We start from the raw sequence: 22,713 nt of genomic DNA on the forward strand, positions 1-22,713 counted from the left end.
CATAATTTAGCATTATATTTCCCTAAAAATATACAAAAATAATTACAGTACCTTACATTTTACTTTATTCCGAAGATTCAAGACCTTGCAAAGTCACTTAGTTTGCAGAGTTATTGGAAGGCTGCTTTTCTAGTTTATTTTTCTGGTGTTGTGGTTTTTTGAAGGTTTGGTGCAGTATCTTGTGAAGCCTAGAAGCTTTCTGAGGACCTAGGCCTGGACACATGGACAACTCGTCCTCAGTTGCCTGCACAATCTTTTCTAGGGAACCAAAGGTTGATAAGAGTGTCATGGCATCTGTACGATTGATAGACTTGATAGATGTTAGGGAATCAATAAGCTGAAAAAAGTAAGTAATAAATTTTCAAAATATCATTGGACTTTTTCAAATATTGTATATACGTATATTCTATCAGTATATTTTATTTTTACTTTATATATGACTTCCAGCAAGCGTGCGTGAGCGTGTTAGATAGGAGTGAATGGAGACGAATGGTACTTGGGACCTGGCGATCTGTTGGAGTGTGAGCAGGGTAATATTTAGTGAAGGGATTCAGGGAAACCGGTTATTTTCATATAATCAGACTTGAGTCCTGGAAATGGGAAGTACAATGCCTGCACTTTAAAGGAGGGGTTTGGGATATTGGCAGTTTGGAGGGATATGTTTTGTATCTTTATATGTGTATGCTTCTAAACTGTTGTATTCTGAGCACCTCTGCAAAAACAGTGATAATGTGTGAGTGTAGTGAAAATGTTGAATGATGATGAAAGTATTTTCTTTTTGGGGATTTTCTTTCTTTTTTGGGTCACCCTGCCTCGGTGGGAGACGGCCGACTTGTTGAAAAAAAAAAAAAAAAATATGTCACCCTGTGTGTTAGCAACTAAATCAGTTACAAATGAATGCTTATAAATCCTCATTAAAAGCAGACATTCAAGATTATATTGACTGAAATAAAGAGTTAATACAGACTTTCAAATTGGTCTATAACATACAGGTAAACCCTCAATATAAATAACTTAAGAAATAACAAAATCCACTCTCTAAACTGTACTTACAACACATTTATTTTCAATAATAATTGCAGTATACATATTTGTAAATTATATGGATAGTACTATATTAGGTATACAATAAAGTACCTTAGTGCTTCTTCTGCAATTTCTATAACTTTATTCTGATTTAATAGACACATGGAAAATCTTCCCTATTAGTCCAATATGCTGAGGGGTTTATGTCCCTTTATGACAAGTTAATTTATAAGTGAGATCTCCACCCCCATTTAATTTTCCACTTTCACATGCAATTCCTCATTTTGCATAATCCAAAATACAAATTCCTAGTATCTTTTAATTGTGTACTGTATTTGATTATCAACATGAGTCAGCAACCATTTTATGTTCACCTACACAATAGTAAACATATTGCTCATCACAGATAGACCCTCCATTATAATTTACTAGTAATAAACCACATTCATTAAGATGAACTGATACAGGTAAGGTGGGCATAGTAAAATTTAAAATAATATTTACATTACTTCTAGGTAGTAGATTGGTAGACAGCAACCGCCCAGGGAGGTACTACCTTCCTGCCAAGTGAGTGTAAAACGGAAGCCTGTAATTGTTTTACATGATGGTAGGGTTGTGCTGGTGTCTTTTTATTGTCTCATACACATGCAAGATTTCAGGTACGTCTTGCTACTTCTACTTACACTTAGGTCACACTATACATACATGTACAAACATATATACAGTGGTCCCTCAATAATCGTCCATAATCCGTTCCTGGAAGTGGGACTATTATCGAAATGGACGATTTACGAATCAATTTTCCCCATAAGAAATAATGTAAATTCAATTAATCCGTTCCTGACACCCAGAAGTATTAAAACAAAAAAATTTTTTACATGAAATATAAATGTAGTACATAAACAACACAGTGGCACATGATGAATTAAACATTAACAGAATAACACTTACCTTTATTGGCAATTCTTCTTTGTGTATGGAAGACTGGAGAACGAGACAGATTGGATGATTTACTGTTTGGAAGGGGAATCCCCTTCCATTAACACCTCGGGTACCAATTGATTTTCTGGGGTTACTTCTCTTCTCTGTTTCTTAATGCCACTAGGACCACCTTGAGAATCACTGGAGTCTTGTCTCGCACAAAAACTGTCCAGAGAGCTCTGTTTCTGGCGTCTCTTTAAAACTTCCCTAAAATGGGCCAAGACTCTGTCACTGTACAAGTTGCTGATATGGCTTGCAACATCCTTCTCTGGGTGATGTTTCTCCATAAATCTTTCCATCCTATCCCACATTTCAAAAATCTCCTTAATTTCTGAAGAAGGCACCTTCCTCCATCTCTCTTCCTCCTCCTCTGCAGCAAGATTCTGAGCTGCGATCTGTTGCTCTTCCTGCTGAAGCTCTTGCAGCTCCTCAGTGGTTAGCTCTTTGTTGTGGTCCTCCACCAACTCTTCCACATCCTCCAAACTCACATCCAACCCCATGGAACTCCCCAGTGCCACAATGGATTTAACAACTGACATAGGCTCATCAGGGTCAGCCCTAAACCCTTCAAAATCCCTCTTGTGGACACAATCTGGCCACAATTTTCTCCAAGCAGAGTTCAAAGTCCTGGTAGTCACTCCCTCCCAAACCTTACCTATAAGGCTTATGCAATGGAGAATACTGAAGTGTTCTTTCCAAAAATCTCATAGGGTCAAGTGAGTGTCTGAGGTCACATTCAAGCACCTTTCAAACATTGCTTTGGTGTAGAGTTTTTTAAAGTTTGCAATGACCTGCTGGTCCATGGGCTGGAGGAGAGGAGTGGTATTTGGGGGCAAGAACTTTACTGCGATGAACCCAAACTCCTTCAGAATTAGGTCATCCAAGTTTGGAGGATGAGCAGGTGCATTGTCCATTACTAGGAGGCACTTGAGATCCAATTTCTTTTCCAGGAGGTAATTCTTCACACTAGGGCCAAACACTACATTGAACCACTCGACGAAAATGTCCCTTGTAACCCATGCCTTACTATTAGATCTCCAAAACACACACAATTTACTCTTCATAACATTGTTTTTCTTGAACACTCTGGGATTTTCAGAATGGTACACTAGTAACACCTTCACTTTGAAATCCCCACTAGCATTACCACAGAACATTAGCATCAGCCTGTCTTTCATAGGCTTGTGTCCTAGCAGCGCCTTTTCTTCCTGAGTAATGTAGGTCCTCTTTGGCATTTTCTTCCAAAAGAGGCCTGTTTCATCACAATTGAATACTTGTTCAGGTTTCAGTCCTTCACTGTTTATGTACTCCTTGAATTCATGCACATATTTTTCAGCCGCCTTGTGGTCCGAACTGGCAGCCTCACCATGCCTTACCACACTGTGTATGCCAGTACGCTTCTTAAATCTCTCAAACCAGCCTTTGCTGACCTTAAATTCACTCACATTACCACTAGTTGCAGGCAATTTCTTTACCAAATCGTCATGCAACTGCCTAGCCTTTTCACAAATAAGCGACGTCATAAGACTATCTCCTGCTAATTGTTTCTCATTTATCCACACCAATAATAACTTCTCAACATTTTCGAGTACTGGTGATCTCATTTTTGTCAGCATATTTACCCCCTTTGCAACAACAGCGTCTTTGATTTCCTTTTTCTTGGCTATGATGGAAGATATGGTTGTATGGGATTTGTTATACATCCTGGCCAGTTCGCCCACACGTACGCCACTATCATATTGTTCAATGATGTTTTTCTTAAATTCAATCGTATTTCTCACCTTCTTTACCAAAGGCTTGGCACTAGGAGCTTTCTTTGGAGCCATGGTAGCTTATTAGCACTTAAATAACTTTCAAGCACTAAAATAAATGGAATACAGTGGACCCCCGCATAACGATTTTAATCCGTGCAAGAGGGCTCATTGGTATGCGAAATAATCGGTATGCGAATGAATTTTCCCCATAAGAAATAATGGAAATCAAATTAATCCGTGCAAGACACCCAAAAGTATGAAAAAAAATTTTTTACCACATGAAATATACATTTTCCTACACACAAAGAGAAGGATACATGCACAATAGTAGAGTAGTACATGCACAGTATATATTGTGCATGTACTAGTCTACTAAATGAAGAATAAATGACACTTACCTTTATTGAAGATGCAGCAATGACTGATGAGACACTGTGTCCTGGGAGTGCCTTTTCCTCCTGAGTACTGTAGGTCCTGTTTGGCATTTTCTTCCAGAACAGGCCTTATCACACTGTGTATGCCACTACGATTCTTAAATCTCTCAAACCAACCTTTGCTGGCTTTAAATTCACCAATATGAGCACTAGTTCCAGGCATTTTTCCCTGTTCACCTGGGTGTTAGTCGACTGGTGTGGGTTGCATCCTGGGAGACAAGATTAAGGACCCCAATGGAAATAAGTTAGACAGTCTTCGATGACACTGACTTTCTTGGGTTATCCTGGGTGGCAAATCCTCTGGGGTTAATTGTTTCTTGGTATTCTCAATAAGCCACACCAACAACGGTGCTACAGCAGCAGCAGCAGCTGACGGTGGTACAGCAGCAACAGACGATGCTACAGCAGCAGCAGACGATGCTACAGCAGCAACAGACGATGTTACAGCAGCAGCAGACTATGCTACAGCAGCAGCAGCAGCAGACGATGCTACAGCAGCAGCAGACGATGCTACAGCAGCAGCAGATGATGCTACAGCAGCAGCAGCAGCTGACAGTGCTACAGCAGCAGCAGACGATGCTACAGCAGCAGCAGACGATGCTACAGCAGCAACAGACGATGTTACAGCAGCAGCAGACGATGCTACAGCAGCAGCAGCAGCAGACGATGCTACAGCAGCAGCAGCAGCAGACGATGCTACAGCAGCAGCACACGATGCTACAGCAGCAGCAACAGCTGACAGTGCTACAGCAGCAGCAGACGATGCTACAGCAGCAGCAGACGATGCTACAGCAGCAGCAGCAGCTGACAGTGCAGCAGCAGCAGCAGCTGTACCACCAATAGTAGCGATGGTTGATTGGGGTTTATTATACAACCTGGCCAGCTCGGAGACACGCACTCCACTTTCATACTTATCAATGATCTTTTTCTTCATCTCTATTGTAATTCTCACCCTTATTGCTGTAGGGTTGGCACTAGAAGCTTTCTTGGGGCCCATGGTCACTTATTTTCCAGATAAAGCACTGAAAACAATGTAATAATACGAAATGTTCCGATTGTATGCTTGGATGTTACCGCGGAGGCTGGCTGGTAAACAATGGCACGGGCGGCACACGTGAGGCTGGCTGAGGGTGCACATTGGACGCGTCTCGGACGAACAGCGGTGAGCGGGTTTTTAAGCGGTATGCGAGGCAAAATTTTTGCGATTAAAGCAAGCGGTATGCGGGTTAACCGTTATGTGATGCCAACGGTATGCGGGGGTCCACTGTATTATGAAATATTTCGCTGGAGCATGTAAGGGGACCGTCGCTCACTGGTAAACAATGGCACACTGGCTGGGAAGGAAAGGCCGAGGTGGCTCAGAGCGTGAGTACGCGTTCGGGACGAAGGACTATTAGCGAGTTACCGGACCATTTGCGAGCCAATATTTTGATGAAAAAAACAGGACTATTTCCGAAATGGACGACTTTCAGGCCGGACGATTATTGAGGGACCACTGTATACACACCCCTCTGGATTTTCTTCTATTTTTTTCTAGTTCTTGTTCTTGTTTATTTCCTCTTACCTCCATGGGGAAGTGGAACAGAATTCTTCCTCCGTAAGCCATGCGTGTTGTAAGAGGCGACTAAAATGCCGGGAGCAAGGGGCTAGTAACCTCTTCTGTATAAATTACTAAATGTAAAAGGAGAAATTTTCGTTTTTCCTTTTGGGCCACCCTGCCTTGGTGGGATACGGCCAGTGTGTTGAAAGAAAGAAAGATTTACATTACTCAAGGTAGTAGGCTGTAGACAACAACCACCCAGGGAGGTACTACCATCCTGCCAAGTGAGTACAAAATGGAAGCCTGTAATTGTTTTACATGATGGTAGGATTGCTGGTGTCTTTTTTTCTGTCTCATAAACATGAAAGGTTTCAGTTATGTCTTTCTACTTCTACTTACACTTAGGTCACACTATACATGCATGTACAAGCATATACAGTGGTACCTCGGTATACATCCTTAATCCATCCCAGGACCTAGAATTTATACCAAACAGGATGTATACCAAACGAATTTTCCCATTAGAAATATTCGGAAAATGATTAATCCATTCCCATGAAAAAAAAAAATCCTATTGTTATTGCCATATTATACATTGATGGGGTTGTATAAATAATTAAAACACTGCTTAATACTAAAATACACATGTAATTTAAACACTGCTTAATAATAAAATACAAAGAATTAGATGAAATAAATGCAAATTTAACCTCACTTTACTTTGCTGAAAAGAGTCGAGTGTCTACTAGAATAGTGCTGAGAAGGGAGGAGGAGGAAATGTTATTGTTTGGAAGGAGATTCCCCTTCTCTTTCCTGTCTCTTTTCCCTATTTGGATCTGGCTGAAGCTCACCAGGTTTGACTTTTACTAACAATCTGTCCAAAGAACTTTGCTTCTGCCTTCTCTTCAGGATGTTTTGGAAATGTGACATTGTTTGGTCATTCCAGACAATGCTATTACAGCTTGTTTGGGCTTTGTTTGGGTGGTACTTCTCTGTAAAGTTTTTGACATCTATCCATTTGGCAAAGATTTCCTTGATTAATGAAGTAGGGGCTTCCTCTATCTCCTCTTCCGAGCAGCTCCCCAGTGGTCAGCTCTTCCCTTTGCCTCTCCAATAACTCCTCCACATCACCATCACTCACATCCAGACCCATGGACCTGCCCAGAGAGACAATATCCTCCACTATAAGCACAGCCTCAAAGCCCTCAAAATCCCTTTCAGCCACTGCTTCTGACCACAAATTCCTCCAGCTGTGGCTTTGTCTCAAGGTTAGCGCGCAGTGTTGTGACTCATTCTGACCCATACAAGTTCTAGCACACGAGTCATATTCCAAACAAAGGTCGTATACCAAGCAAAAATTTCCACGTCCAAACAGGACGTATACCAAGTTGGACTTATTCCAAAGCAGACGTATACTGAGGTACCACTATACATACAAACCCCTCTGGGTTTTCTTTTATTTTCTTACTAGTTCTTGTTCTTGTTTATTTCCTCTTATCTCCATGGGGAAGTAGAACAGAATTCTTCCTCTAAGCCATGTGTGTTGTAAGAGGAGACTAAAATGCCAGGAGCAAGAAGCTAGTAACCCCTTCTCCTGTATATATATTACTAAAGTTAAAAAGAGAAACTTTCATTTTTCTTTTTGGGTCACCCTGCTTCGGTGGGATATAGCCGATTTGTTGAAAGAAGAAGATTTACATTACTTGAGAAATGACAACCAGTGGTCAAGGCATGCATACCAAAAATGCAAAGCCTAATTAAGAGGTATAAATTTGCAGAATATATAATTCAGAAATAAGTATTATGAATTGAGCTAGCAAAAAAATACAAAATCTACTTGCCATTGAGTATGGATTGGATTCTTGTTTCTCCATTATAAGGTCAGGTGGCTTGTGCTCAAACATCTTGTATACTTCTATAATGCGCCCTGCCTCTTCTTGGTCCCATGCTAGCATCAGAGTCATGTCTGCCATCACACAGATCTTGGTTAATTGCTTTAACTCATGATGTGGATCCTTAACATCAACCTGAAGATGAGAAACTATTGACTAATTCTTGGCCCAAAAATCTCAACTGTCATGTTTTCAACACGAAGTGTATAAACAAGCAAAAAAAATTTCAAGTCAGTCAGTCCGCCTTCATATGTTTAAATGAAAATTAATTTATTCTGCAAATAAGTGAAAGGCATTTGAGTTCCCGCTGTTAAAAATACAGTACATAAATATATATTAGACAAATCTCAAGGTAAATAATTTAATAAGCACATTAACCATTTTGTTTAATAAAGATTATTCTAAATATCACTTTACTTACAAGCACTAGCAGAACTCGCAGCTTGTACTGACGGCCTAGCTGTTTGAGTCGGTCGTGAATGTAGTTTGGGTTGAGATTGTGGTAACGTAGACTCAAAAACATGGCACAAGTGGTGGCTCCCATAACATAATCAGGAATTATCTCTCCATACTCCCAAGGAACATTACGAATAGATTTAAGTATTGGATTACCCCTCTGAGAAGAAGAAAGTTTCATAAATTTCAACAAAAAATCTTAAAACGAGAAATAAAATATCAGGATGCCAATTACATCAATAAGGATAAGAGAAAGTACATTAAACTTAATCATTCTATATGCCCAACGCAATACCAAATGAGTAAATTAATGGAAATTTGTAGTTTTAGACCACTTACTTGCCTTAAACTAACAATGACACAGTTCTTTGCAGAAGGCTTTGTTCCAGCCCCTGAAGATTTTGCAGCATTTTCTCCTGCTGTTTTCACCTCTGATGGAGGTTCCTCATAGAATTCTGATTTCTTCAAGTTACTGAATGCCTCTGTTGGAAAATTATGCACTGTACTTTGAAAATGAGGAAAAATATCTGGTATAGGTTATGGGATAGTGTGTTTGTGGGGAGTGTTAGGGAGGGAAGAAACACAGCAGTATAGTAAGTGAATTAAAATTTAAGTGATTAACAGTGGACTTACCATAGGGAAAATTCGTCTTGAGACAAAGATAGGCTTTATTCAGGAAATCTACAAATAATTTTACAGTACAGTCATATGTACATGTACAATGGTTCTTCTGAAAGTACACAGGTGTTGTAGGCACACATTATTAATAATTTTTGTATATTAGTCTAGGATAACCTAAAAATAAAATTAATGTGGCACTTCCATTAGGGGCCTTACTGGCATCAACCTAAGTACTGTAGTGTAATTTACACCTGTCTTTAATAAATAAAAGTATACTGTAATGTAGGCTGCTCCTTTATTTTTTTAACAGATTTTCTTGTATGAATGTTTTTAGTGTAACAATTAAATTTCAAATGAAGCACCTCAATTTCAATGTCTTCAAGCTTAATAAGTTTTTGTTTATTAAAATACCTTTATAAATGTAAAATGATAAAAAAACATAACAAAAGAGAGGCAGTTTTTTGCAAACATCCTATTGGCAGTTACCATGCTTCCTCACCAATTCTAAAATTCTTTAAATTCCTTTTGTCTCAATATGCCATTACTGTATTCTCTTTTGACATCTCTTATCTTTAATGTAAAGTGCAGTAGTATTCCTGTTTCTCAATTACTGCATTCTGTATACCTGATACACACACACACTATCTCTTGACTTCACCTTTTCTTAACCAAAATTCCCAAAATGTCAATTTGCATTTGATATACACATTTATCTTTATATTACACATCACTACATTTATATTATACAATACTACTACAATGCCAAATACTTCAGATTAATCTAAAAACTTATAAAAACCTACATAAAAACACAGCACTATAATTTGTTTAATGGCCCATGCTAGCTAGGCAGGTCTTTCTTTCCCCACAATTGTATGTGGATGTCATAATTCTTAATTATTTGTTGCCATCTTCAGAAAAGTGAAAAACATAAAATATTATTGTATTTATGCTAAGCATTAACCCATCAGGGCTACACAGCACTTGAGAAATGGGAGGTAAATCAGGTTTAATCTAAGAATAGGAGGACAGCATCAAGTGAGGTAAGAAAGTGTATTAAGATGAATAATCTTAAGTATATTATATTATATTAATGTAAAAGAGGGCATACTGAGAAAGAGAACTAATGGTACTTAATGCACTTACTGGAGAAAGATGATTTAGCACCATTTTCATCCTGTCTTTTGGCAATGTCAATGTAACCAGATTTAATTCTGTTTTCTGTAGAATTTGAATCTGAGTTTCCTTGTTGTCCAATTTCTTCCTCTAGTTCAGACATAATTACTAATCTGATGGGAATTAAGCTTAGATATTAAATTAGACTTTAAAATTCCTTAAACAAATTATGATCTAACTGAATGATAATAGTGCAGCTTGAGCAGAACAAATTGTATTATGTGCCTAATCTTTTTCTTAACACATTGGCCATTTCTCACCAAGGCAAGGTGATCCAATAAGAAAATTTACCTAAATACAGCACTTGGATTTGGCTAAAATATACTGTACACAAAATCATTTATTTTTTTTCAATCTGCAGAAACTAGCAATCTTAGTAACTTAAAACTGGAAATTTTGGCTGAGCTCACACCAGCCCCTACACTAAATATTTATGGCATACTGTACAACACAAATCAAAGGCAATTATTCACATTTCACAAATGGTATTCATAATGCAATATAAGGGCATTAGCTAAAAGTCAAAACAAATTTAGATAAAAGGGAGAAATACCCCTGCCATTTATGAAAAAAAAATACTGGTTAACAAGAACATAAGAACATAAGAATGTAGGAACACTGCAGAAGGCCTACTGGCCCATACGAGGCAGGTCCTTATCAAAACGACATCTACCTAAAGCTACTCAAGAAATAACTCCCGTACCCCTTGACACCAATCAAACCCAGCCCCTCCCACTCATATATTTGTCCGGTCTCTTCTTAAAGCTACCCAAGGTCCTAGCCTCTATCACCCCACTGGGAAGACTGTTCCACGCATCTACAACTCTGTTAGAAAACCAGTACTTACCTATGTCCTTTCTAAATCTAAATTTATCCAACTTAAATCCATTATTCCTGGTTCTTACCTGGTTCGACACCCTCAGTACTTTATTAATGTCTCCCTTTTTAAAGCACCCTTTCTACAGTAATACGTATTTTCCCCATCTCTTCTCACCATAAGGTAATAAATGAACTACTGTTGCAAACTGTTCATCTCTCTATAAGGGCATGCCTTGCCTCCTCTGACCTCCTTGAAACTATAGATTGAGCATATATGTATCTGAGTTTAAGATGAATGTACAGACTTGCATACATACTTATATGTGTGCTTTATTTGAGTCTGCGGACATGCAGTCTGACATAATTATAAATGTGTGAGCATGCTTTATTTGAGTTTATAGGCTCTCAGTCTGACATACATGTATATATATATAAATGCATACACATTAGACAGGTCCAAAAATACATGTTAATTTTAAAACTTCAAAGGAAGTGCACTCCACAATGTAATTTTTATTCCACTATATGAGCCTGAATTGTGTGCCAAAATTTGGATCATTTCATGCATATTTAAAAGTTTCGCAAAACTTCATCTTTGGTTTCTCTCTATCGCAGATGGCATCCTCAGCACTGGGTACACAAAGTGCATCGGAATGGTGATTAGTAGGGTGTCCCCTCAAGTTTTCTCAACTGCCTGGCTTCCGACGCGAGGTGACATACTTCGCATGTCACAATTCTTTCACCTGAAGCAGAACCTACTCTCACTTTTCGTTGCCTTGATCTACGTCCTGTTCTGGAACAAGGCTCTGCATGGCGTGCAAGGCTCTCGCAATGACTTGGACTTCCTCCAAACCCTTCAAGTGTATCCGGACAAAGAGATCATGAATGCTGCTGTCATCACCTTTGCATGCCATCTCTAGTATCTGGCGAAGCACCTGGTTGGATTGGCATTCTTTGATGAGAAAGTGGACATTGCGACAAAGCTCAAGATCATGACCAACCTAGAGTGGGAAAAGAAACCAAGGTGCCCCCATCACTTGCAAGGTGTACCAGAGATCGGAGTCAGACTGGAGGACTTCATGACTAAGAGGACGCTGAAGATGTTTACCATCATTGCTGAGCAGAGGAAGGGGAAGGAAAAATCTTCCTTCTTGAATGAAGACCCCGAAATGTGGGAGACAAACACAACATTCCTGGAAATAAAGAAGTCTGCAGGCTCTTTGAAGGTTGTGAACAACGCAGCATAAAGGGCTGTTTCCCTCATTCAGACCTTCAATGTATTACTGACCAAGGACAAGGAGCAGAAACAGTACCTTCTTCACCTCATGGTGGATCACCGTCACAGCTTCCCTGCTCCGACCAAGGAGAGACTAATGAAGGAGGGTGATTGCTAAATTTTAGAGGGGCAGATTGAAGTCCCACCTTATTTCATCATTCAAGTAGGCACGAGGAAGCATTATTAAAAGAGAGTGAGTGCAGCGACGTCTTACTGGCAGATGGTGTGAGAAATGAGCGACTTGACACAACCTGACTTCACCCAACATGACCAGATGCTTTTGAGAGGCTAATAACTTTTTCCCTATATAAGATGGAGACCTTTTGAATCTGACAGTCTCATGAAATAAATTGTTACTAACCGTTTTCTCACCGAAATTCCACAGGAACCCCCCAGAAAACCACGGTATTTGAGGAGATGTTTGGTCAAATTTCGATGTTTGTTCAACTTGAGAAGCGAACTGCGTGAGATTTTCTGTTGTGACACTATGTTTTCTTTACTGAATTCAAAAGAGAAAAGATGGGAGAATACGATTAAGAATTTACATTAACGTTTTTTTCAACTTTCAGTGGGAGTAATAAGCTGGGGAAAACACCCATTTTCAGTTGAATACATAATCCAGTGGTTGGCGAGGGTCGATCAAAACCGACTATTTCTCATCCAAGAATTCATGACAAACATGTGCTTTATTTAAATTGAGTGGTATCTCCTATTCAATGCACATATAATCACTCGCTCGTTTCGCGCTCAACAAAGCGCTAAAAACTGGTTATTGATTCAGTCATTCTGCTTTCAGAGAAAACTGGAGCTATGCTATGTGAAAGAGGAACAAAAATTAAAATTTCTTCAGTTTCTCTTCTGTCGGCGAGATACACCTTTTTGTGCAACCCCTAAAATTGAACAAAATTTCCTGAAAATTGGTCTGAATGTTACTTAAGAACAGTGTAACAAAATAAAACTTGTGGAACGAAAATTTCACTGGTCTAATACACATACATATATATTTGCTATTTTTATGTGTATGGGAAAACACTCAATCCTCAGAGGTCATACTACATTTGAGGAATGGGGAATGGAAGGCAATTGGGTTTGATCCAAGGAAGTGGAGGATAACTTCATTTCCCAAGATCAAGCCCTTCATTGGCACCAAGGCACACATTCCTTAAAGAGTAGAGTTCACAGATATGACAATTTCACCTGTTACCCTGATGAGTGGCCATATTGGTTACATTTTATTATTTTTTTATCACACTGGCCGATTCCCACCAATGCAGGGTGGCCCGAAAAAGAAAAACTTTCACCATCATTCACTCCATCACTGTCTTGCCAGAAGGGTGCTTTACACTACAGTTTTTAAACTGCAACATTAACACCCCTCCTTCAGAGTGCAGGCACTGTACTTCCCATCTCCAGGACTCAAGTCCGGCCTGCCGGTTTCCCTGAACCCCTTCATAAATGTTACTTTGCTCACACTCCAACAGCACGTCAAGTATTAAAAACCATTTGTGTCCATTCACTCCTATCAAACACGCTCACGCATGCCTGCTGGAAGTCCAAGCCCCTCGCACACAAAACCTCCTTTACCCCCTCCCTCCAACCTTTCCTAGGCCGACCCCTACCCCGCCTTCCTTCCACTACAGACTGATACACTCTTGAAGTTATTCTGTTTCGCTCCATTCTCTCCACATGTCCGAACCACCTCAACAACCCTTCCTCAGCCCTCTGGACAACAGTTTTGGTAATCCCGCACCTCCTCCTAACTTCCAAACTACGAATTCTCTGCATTATATTCACACCACACATTGCTCTCAGACATGACATCTCCACTGCCTCCAGCCTTCTCCTCGCTGCAACATTCATCACCCATGCTTCACACCCATATAAGAGCGTTGGTAAAACTATACTCTCATACATTCCCCTCTTTGCCTCCAAGGACAAAGTTCTTTGTCTCCAGAGACTCCTAAGTGCACCACTCACCCTTTTCCCCTCATCAATTCTATGATTCACCTCATCTTTCATAGACCCATCCGCTGACACGTCCACTCCCAAATATCTGAATACATTCACCTCCTCCATACTCTCTCCCTCCAATCTGATATCCAATCTTTCATCACCTAATCTTTTTGTTATCCTCATAACCTTACTCTTTCCTGTATTCACTTTCAATTTTCTTCTTTTGCACACCCTACCAAATTCATCCACCAATCTCTGCAACTTCTCTTCAGAATCTCCCAAGAGCACAGTGTCATCAGCAAAGAGCAACTGTGACAACTCCCACTTTATGTGTGATTCTTTATCTTTTAACTACACGCCTCTTGCCAAGACCCTCGCATTTACTTCTCTTACAACCCCATCTATAAATATATTAAACAACCACGGTGACATCACACATCCTTGTCTAAGGCCTACTTTTACTGGGAAATAATTTCCCTCTTTCCTACATACTCTAACTTGAGCCTCACTATCCTCGTAAAAACTCTTCACTGCTTTCAGTAACCTACCCCCTACACCATACACCTGCAACATCTGCCACATTGCCCCCCTATCCACCCTGTCATACGCCTTTTCCAAATCCATAAATGCCACAAAGACCTCTTTAGCCTTATCTAAATACTGTTCACTTATATGTTTCACTGTAAACACCTGGTCCACACACCCCCTACCTTTCCTAAAGCCTCCTTGTTCATCTGCTATCCTATTCTCAGTCTTACTCTTAATTCTTTCAATAATAACTCTACCATACACTTTGCCAGGTATACTCAACAGACTTATCCCCCTATAATTTTTGCACTCTCTTTTATCCCCTTTGCCTTTATACAAAGGAACTATGCATGCTCTCTGCCAATCCCTAGGTACCTTACTCTCTTCCATACATTTATTAAATAATTGCACCAACCACTCCAAAACTATATCCCCACCTGCTTTTAACATTTCTATCTTTATCCCATCAATCCCGGCTGCCTTACCCCCTTTCATTTTACCTACTGCCTCATGAACTTCCCCCACACTCACAACTGGCTCTTCCTCACTCCTACAAGATGTTGTTCCTCCTTGCCCTATACACGAAATCACAGCTTCCCTATCTTCATCAACATTTAACAATTCCTCAAAATATTCCCTCCATCTTCCCAATACCTCTAACTCTCCATTTAATAACTCTCCTCTCCTATTTTTAACTGACAAATCCATTTGTTCTCTAGGCTTTCTTAACTTGTTAATCTCACTCCAAAACTTTTTCTTATTTTCAACAAAATTTGTTGATAACATCTCACCCACTCTCTCATTTGCTCTCTTTTTACATTGCTTCACCACTCTCTTAACCTCTCTCTTTTTCTCCATATACTCTTCCCTCCTTACATCACTTCTACTTTGTAAAAACTTCTCATATGCTAACTTTTTCTCCCTTACTACTCTCTTCACATCATCATTCCACCAATCGCTCCTCTTCCCTCCCGCACCCACTTTCCTGTAACCACAAACTTCTGCTGAACACTCTAACACTACATTTTTAAACCTACCCCATACCTCTTCGACCCCATTGCCTATGCTCTCATTAGCCCATCTATCCTCCAATAGCTGTTTATATCTTACCCTAACTGCCTCCTCTTTTAGTTTATAAACCTTCACCTCTCTCTTCCCTGATGCTTCTATTCTCCTTGTATCCCATCTACCTTTTACTCTCAGTGTAGCTACAACTAGAAAGTGATCTGATATATCTGTGGCCCCTCTATAAACATGTACATCCTGAAGTCTACTCAACAGTCTTTTATCTACCAATACATAATCCAACAAACTACTGTCATTTCGCCCTACATCATATCTTGTATACTTATTTATCCTCTTTTTCTTAAAATATGTATTACCTATAACTAAACCCCTTTCTATACAAAGTTCAATCAAAGGGCTCCCATTATCATTTACACCTGGTACCCCAAACTTACCTACCACACCCTCTCTAAAAGTTTCTCCTACTTTAGCATTCAGGTCCCCTACCACAATTACTCTCTCACTTGGTTCAAAGGCTCCTATACATTCACTTAACATCTCCCAAAATCTCTCTCTCTCCTCTGCATTCCTCTCTTCTCCAGGTGCATACACGCTTATTATGACCCACTTCTCGCATCCAACCTTTACTTTAATCCACATAATTCTTGAATTTACACATTCATATTCTCTTTTCTCCTTCCATAACTGATCATTTAACATTACTGCTACCCCTTCCTTTGCTCTAACTCTCTCAGATACTCCAGATTTAATCCCATTTATTTCCCCCCACTGAAACTCTCCTACCCCCTTCAGCTTTGTTTCGCTTAGGGCCAGGACATCCAACTTCTTTTCATTCATAACATCAGCAATCATCTGTTTCTTGTCATCCGCACTACATCCACGCACATTTAAGCATCCCAGTTTTATAAAGTTTTTCTTCTACATATGTTTTGTAAACAAAATGCAATGTGTGTTTAAAGAAATGTGTGAATAATTTAGATACTTCTATTGTAAAATGTTTACTTTAAATTGTAAGATTACATTAACAATGAAATAATCGAAGTGGCATCTTGTAGTACTGTACTGAATTAACACTACATATACAGACTTAACCCTTTGAGGGTCGACAGGCCCTCTCCGAAACTCGTTCTCAGGGTCGGCCAAATTTAAAAAAAAAAAAAAATTATTTTCTCTTATGAAAAGATAGAGAATCTTTTCCCGATCATAAAGACACCAAAAGTTTGAAATTTGATAGAAAACTTACGGAATTATGCTTTCGCAAAGTTACCGGTCTCGGCGATGTTTACGCATCGGCGATTTTGCCCACTTTGAGCCCCATTTTCGGCCAATTTCACTGTACTAGTCGACAAAAAACTTGAATATTTCGCTAGAACTCCATTTTTTATATCGAATGGGTGCAAGAAACCACTCATTTATGAAATTCAACTATCCAGTACAGTGGTCAGAATTTAACAATTTTGCCAATTTCACACAAATTTCAAAAGATGCCAATTTCCGAATAGGGTCCAGAATAAACAAGAAAGACATTCCTGGCACTAAAATGACATTTCCTCTAGTCATTAGTCATGTCTCAAGGCCCTTCTTATATTCTTTTGCTTTCCACTTTGAATTTTTATTTTCACAAAAAATATAAGATTTACTGATATGCAGACTACTGCATTAGTGTAAAAAATGGTATAAATATTATTGGTGCACTTGTGAAAGAATATTAGACTCACCAGTTGACGTGTATTGCACGCTTGGCACGATTTGTTTACTTTTGAAGTTTGGTAAAAATCGAACATTTCTGCTACTTTGAGCTCAATTTCAAGGCACCTTTCTTTGTAAAACCAGTCAAAATCATCTCAATTTCTGTAATATGTCTTCCATTCTATAAAATGAGACCAAGAAAACTAGAATACAACAATAAATACCATACGAAAATACACTGCAAAGTCGCTGATTTATTAAAAAAAAATGGTCAAAGTTTTTTTTTTCTCATTATGCACTGTGTGCTGCAGGATTTTTTTTAGACTGTGCACACTGACTACATAGACCCATTCTTTCATATGAAGGCCTACCAGCTTTCTCCCACTAGATTTGAGGCCGCTAGAATTTATGAGTACTAGTACGTCAAAAACCCCTACGCGTAAGACGTACTAGTACGACGAAAACCCTCAAAGGGTTAATGAAGCCGGTCTTCAACCAAATAAAAGAAAAAAGACATAAAGTTAAGTTACAACCGATTACAGTGGACACTCGACTAACGCTATTAATCCGTTCCTGAGAGCACATCGTTAGTCAAAATTATCGTTAGTCAAGTAAATTTTCCCCATAAGAAATAATGGAAATCAAATTAATCCGTGTAGGACACCCCAAAGTATGAAAAAAAAATTGTTTTTACCACATGAAATATTAATTTTAATACACACAAACTGAAGAAGACATGCACATTTACATGACACTTACCTTTATTGAAGATCTGGTGATGATTGATGGGATGGGAGGAGAGGAGAGTGTTGATGGTGTTAGTGTTTAGAAGGGGAATCCCCTTCCATTAGGACTTGAGGTGGCAAGTCCTTTTCCAGGGTTACTTCCCTTCCCTTTAAATCTCTCAAACCAACCTTTGCTGGCCTTAAATTCACTCACATCACCACTAGTTGCTGGCATTTTTTTAATTAAATCGTCATGCAACTTCCTAGCCTTTTCACATATGATCGCTTGAGAGATGCTATCTCCTGCTATCTGTTTTTCATTTATCCACACCAATAATAGTCTCTCAACATCTTCGAGTACTTGCGATCTCAGTTTCGAAAACATAGTTGCACCTTTGGCAAGAACAGCTTCCTTGATTGCTGTTTTCTTGGCCACAATAGTAGTGATGGTTGATTGGGGTTTTGTGTACAACCTGGCCAGCTCGGAGACATGCACTCCACTTTCATACTTAGCAATGATCTCTTTCTTCATATCCATAGTAATTCTCACCCTTTTTGCTGTAGGGTTGGCACTAGAAGCTTTCTTGAGGCCCATGGTGACTTATTTTGCAGGTGCAATCACTAAAAAGGCTGTGATAATATGAAATGTTCCGATTGTATGCTTGGAAGTGACCGCGGTGGCTGGCTGGCTTGTAAACACTGGCCAGAAGTGGATGCGTCTCAGACGGAATGAATAGTGTTGGCCTAGTTTTTTAGCACTAGTCGAGGTAAAAATTTTGCATTAAAATGTATCGCTAGTTGGATTTATCGTTAATCGATGCCATCGTTGGTCGAGGGTCCACTGTAGTGGAAGATCCATACTGTATGATGAAATGGATGAAGTTGTTTTATGAGAAAATGTTAGGGTACTTCCTAGTACAGATTAGGATTTTACATAAAATTGGTAATGGTTAAATCTGCATTTATTTGAATGCGGGGGACTTTACCTCGATTATATGATACGTATATGGCTTGAGAAAGGTTTCTTCCGCTGTCTTTGAATTCTTTGGTCTTTTTTACATGATTTAAACTGATTTTAATTTAAACTAAATTAATAAGTTATTGGGATTGGAAAATAATTTCCTTTAAATGTTTTCAAAACATTTGTTTTATATGAAATAAATACCCATTCAAGAAGAGAATCTGTCAGAAGAATGACTAAAGGATTAATTATATAACAGGTAAAATATATAATAGTGAGAGTTTGTCCTGTTAACTACTTGGTATTTTCATCTAGTCTCTACACACCTGAAGATTTAAAAGGTTTTATGATAAATTCCCAGTCATGGCAAAGTTTTTCTGACTTATTTAACAACAAATATTAATACAATTAAATTTAACAGTTATGAGTTATTGCATGTGTTTACGAAACTTACTCTAGTTACATAAGTATTTTAATGACTTATTCCATAGTCATTTTAAAAAATTAATGCTTCAGCATCTTCAGGGTAAATAAATAAATAAATACTACTACTACTACTACTACTACTACTAATAATAATAATAATAACTATCTTTATTTACTACAAGTACATGTACAAGGTATACAGGCCTAGCTGACATCAATGACATACTACTAGTATATAGAAAGCAGCTTGTTATGCAGAGCATTTCAGGCAAATTAGGTCAGTTTTGTCCCAGAATGCAACTCACACCAGTCGACTAACACCCTGGTACCCATTTTACTGATGGGTGAACATAGACAACTGGTGTAAGGAAACACATCCAATGTTTCCACCCCTTCGCCAGGAACTGAACCCGGACGATCACTGTGTGAAGTGAGAGCTTTTGCCACCAAGCCATGGGGCACTGTAATGGACATTTAATATGTCATCTTCGCTTGCACAACTACACATTATGGTTCAAACGATGTATGATATACCCAGTAAGTTAACAGTTGTATTTGAATAACTGTATGTACAACCATGGATTATTTGTACACAAAGATGGGTTCATATTAGCAGCACATTGTACCTGTATAGCAGGTCACTAATGTTTAGTTAAAACACTAAAACATAGAAGTCTTACCTGATATAAAATGTGCTGAAAACACTAGTATTATGTTTTCAAGATTTTTTCCTCAAAGTTTTGCTGTAGGTGTGACATCTACACCAGTCATCTCTCTGATAGCTTTTCACAAGCACACCTTGATTTTTGATCACTTTAGGGAGTTTGTAACACTTTAAATGTGAATCATAATCAAACTTATTACAACAACCAATAACTACAAATATACCATACTGCTCATGTTGAAAACAAATTAACTATGTTAACAATTTTTTTTTTAAACCTCACACTTCTAAACATGTGTACTATCAGATGCAACCAACATGGAAGTTTACAAAGTCACATGAAAACACTCTATACATACATGCATAAGTGGGTTTATTTAGGTACAATTATGCATAAGTACATACAATTAAACAAGTTTTGGATGATTACATGATAACTTATGTGTATATTACCTAGGATAACCACAAAAAATCAGACAAAGTAACTTATTTCCAATGCAGTTCTTGTAATAGCTTATTAGCAGCCTAGTTACTAGATACAGTAGAAATCGATCAAGAATTATAATCGTACAAATAAAATAAACTAATAAATTAACTGCATGAAATCAGTTACAACAGATACACTAGGGATAAAGTAAACTTAGTACTTTACATGAACATTTAATAGAGGAAATCAGCTGACTATAATAAGTACACAACAGTTAACTACACAAAAAATCACTTTCCTCGCCTTCTGTAGCTTCATTAATTAGGAACTTTTAGTTAGTTGTGATGCCTGTGCAGCTAGTTTATTGTGTACTTCATGATTAGCCTGTGAGTGGTAATGCCAAAAAAAAAAAAAAAAAAATACAATGGGTCTTTATCAGACCACCAAGCATGGTTGCATCATGAAAAACTGTATTAGTCAATTTATACATATTACAAGTTCTATATACAGCTAATGAACACAATACAATATGGAGTTACAATCTCAGAATCATTTAAGTATCTTACTGCCACTGAAAGTCATTAATGATTAGGAACCTTTTAGCTCTCTTCCTGACCTGGTTTATGCTACTAGTATTGGCATGTTCAGGCAATCCTTCCACTTCCTTATTGCTGTATAATAAAAAGATGTTTGAGGTCTGTACACCTACTACAGGCACTACAAACTCATTAGTAAGTTCATTTATGCACAGGAACACATAAGTACAATTATACAGTGTAAATTACCTAGGATAACCCCCAAAAAAGTCAAAGTGCCCCGTGGCCTGGTGGCAAAAGTTCTCGCTCCACACAGTGAGGGTCCAGATTCGATTCCTGGCAAAGGGATGGAAACATCGGACGTGTTTCCTTACACCGGTTGTCTATGTTCACCCATCACTAATAATGGATACCTGGGTGTTAGTCGACTGGTGTGGGTCGCATCCTGGGACAAAACTGACCTAATTTGTTCAAAATGCTCTGCATAACAAGTGGCTTTCTATGTAGTAGTATGTCACTGATGTCAGCTGGCAAGCTCTTGTTTCACACATTGAAGGTCTGGGTTCGATTCCCGGTGGGGAAGAAAATTTCGACATGTTTCCTTACACCTATTGTCCTGTTCACCTAGCAAGTAGGTACCTGAGTGTTAGTCGACTGGTGTGGATCACATCCTGGGGGACAAGATTGAGGACCCTAATGGAAATAAGACAGATAGTCCCTCAAAGACACTGCCTTTCTTGGGTTATCCTGGGAGGCTAACCCTCCGGCGTTAAAAATGCTGGTTTTAATTTCTAACCACGACAAAACTTGAAGCGAATAAGTTTATTTAGGTACAGGTACACACAAATACAATTATCTTGCACAGTATAACTTATGTATAAATTACCTAGGATAACCCCCCAAAAAAGTCAGTGACAATTCCATATGGGTTCTTGATTTTCCATCTGGACAATGACTGTTTCCTTTGTGGGCCCCAGCACTAACACACGAGTTACTATATTATTATTATTATAATCAAAAAGAAGCGCTAAGCCACAAGGGCTATACAGCGCTGCAGGGTAGGGAAGGAAGCGAGGGTATTGGGCGGCAGAAGGGGGGAGGGATGATCAGGTTACAGAAAATAGCAGGGCAGGGGATAGTGCAGGGGTAGAGGGTAGTAAGAGATTGAGGTAGAAAGGCCTGAAGGCATCAGAGTTTGTGAAGTAAGTCAGTTGTTGTCAAAAAGTCAATGAGAGAGTCCGGATGAAAGGTGGGTCCATCAGCGAGAAGGGAAGGTAAAGAGAGAGTAGCGGAGCGAAGACGACGATGGAGGTAAATTCTGTGTGCTCGTTGATAAAGTGGGCAGTCCAACAGAATGTGGCTGACTGAAAAGGGAGCCTGACAATTCTCACAGAGAAGAGCAGGGCGCCTCTCCATGAGATATCCATGAGTAAGACGAGTATGGCCAATGCGAAGACAGGAGAGAGTAGTCTCCCAACCTCGACACTAGTGACAAGAAGACGGCCAGTAACCTATACTCAGTTTAATAGATTGAAGTTTGTTACCGAGCATAGCAGACCAACGTTGTTCCCAACGGGTGTGAAGGTGGGTAGCTATTGCAGCAAAATAGTCCGTAAATGGAATACCTCTATATGAAACTGGTAGGTCATGTACTGTTGACCGCGCAGCAGTGTCTGCCTGTTCATTGCCCTGTACGTCAACATGACCAGGGACCCAACAAAAAACAATATCTTTATGCTTGGTAAAGATGTGGCGTAGCCAAAGTTGGATACGGAGGACTAAGGGGTGAGGTGTATCAAATTT

General features: G+C 39.0%; 1 protein-coding gene across 3 annotated transcripts in view; it reads right to left on the minus strand.

Annotated features, from left to right (window-relative positions):
- The window catches only part of Ercc1 (DNA excision repair protein Ercc1), a 28,635-nt gene continuing 5,922 nt past the window's right edge, over positions 1–22,713 (minus strand). The window contains exons 1-6 of one of the 3 annotated variants that reach the window (XM_070090203.1): positions 21,160–21,288; positions 9,851–9,993; positions 8,423–8,565; positions 8,049–8,243; positions 7,577–7,762; positions 1–337 (exon numbers count right to left, since the gene is read on the minus strand). In XM_070090203.1, the coding sequence (XP_069946304.1) occupies positions 98–337; positions 7,577–7,762; positions 8,049–8,243; positions 8,423–8,565; positions 9,851–9,983 (897 nt within the window). In that variant the 5' untranslated portion in view covers positions 9,984–9,993; positions 21,160–21,288 and the 3' untranslated portion in view covers positions 1–97. Of the gene's footprint in view, positions 338–7,576; positions 7,763–8,048; positions 8,244–8,422; positions 8,566–9,850; positions 9,994–19,963; positions 20,095–21,159; positions 21,289–22,713 lie in introns of those variants that run through there. The other 2 variants (XM_053789237.2, XM_053789229.2) reach the window with 2 other exon arrangements.

Source organism: Cherax quadricarinatus, chromosome 31 (assembly GCF_038502225.1).
Source record: "Cherax quadricarinatus isolate ZL_2023a chromosome 31, ASM3850222v1, whole genome shotgun sequence".
Taxonomy (NCBI): Eukaryota; Metazoa; Arthropoda; class Malacostraca; order Decapoda; family Parastacidae; genus Cherax; species Cherax quadricarinatus.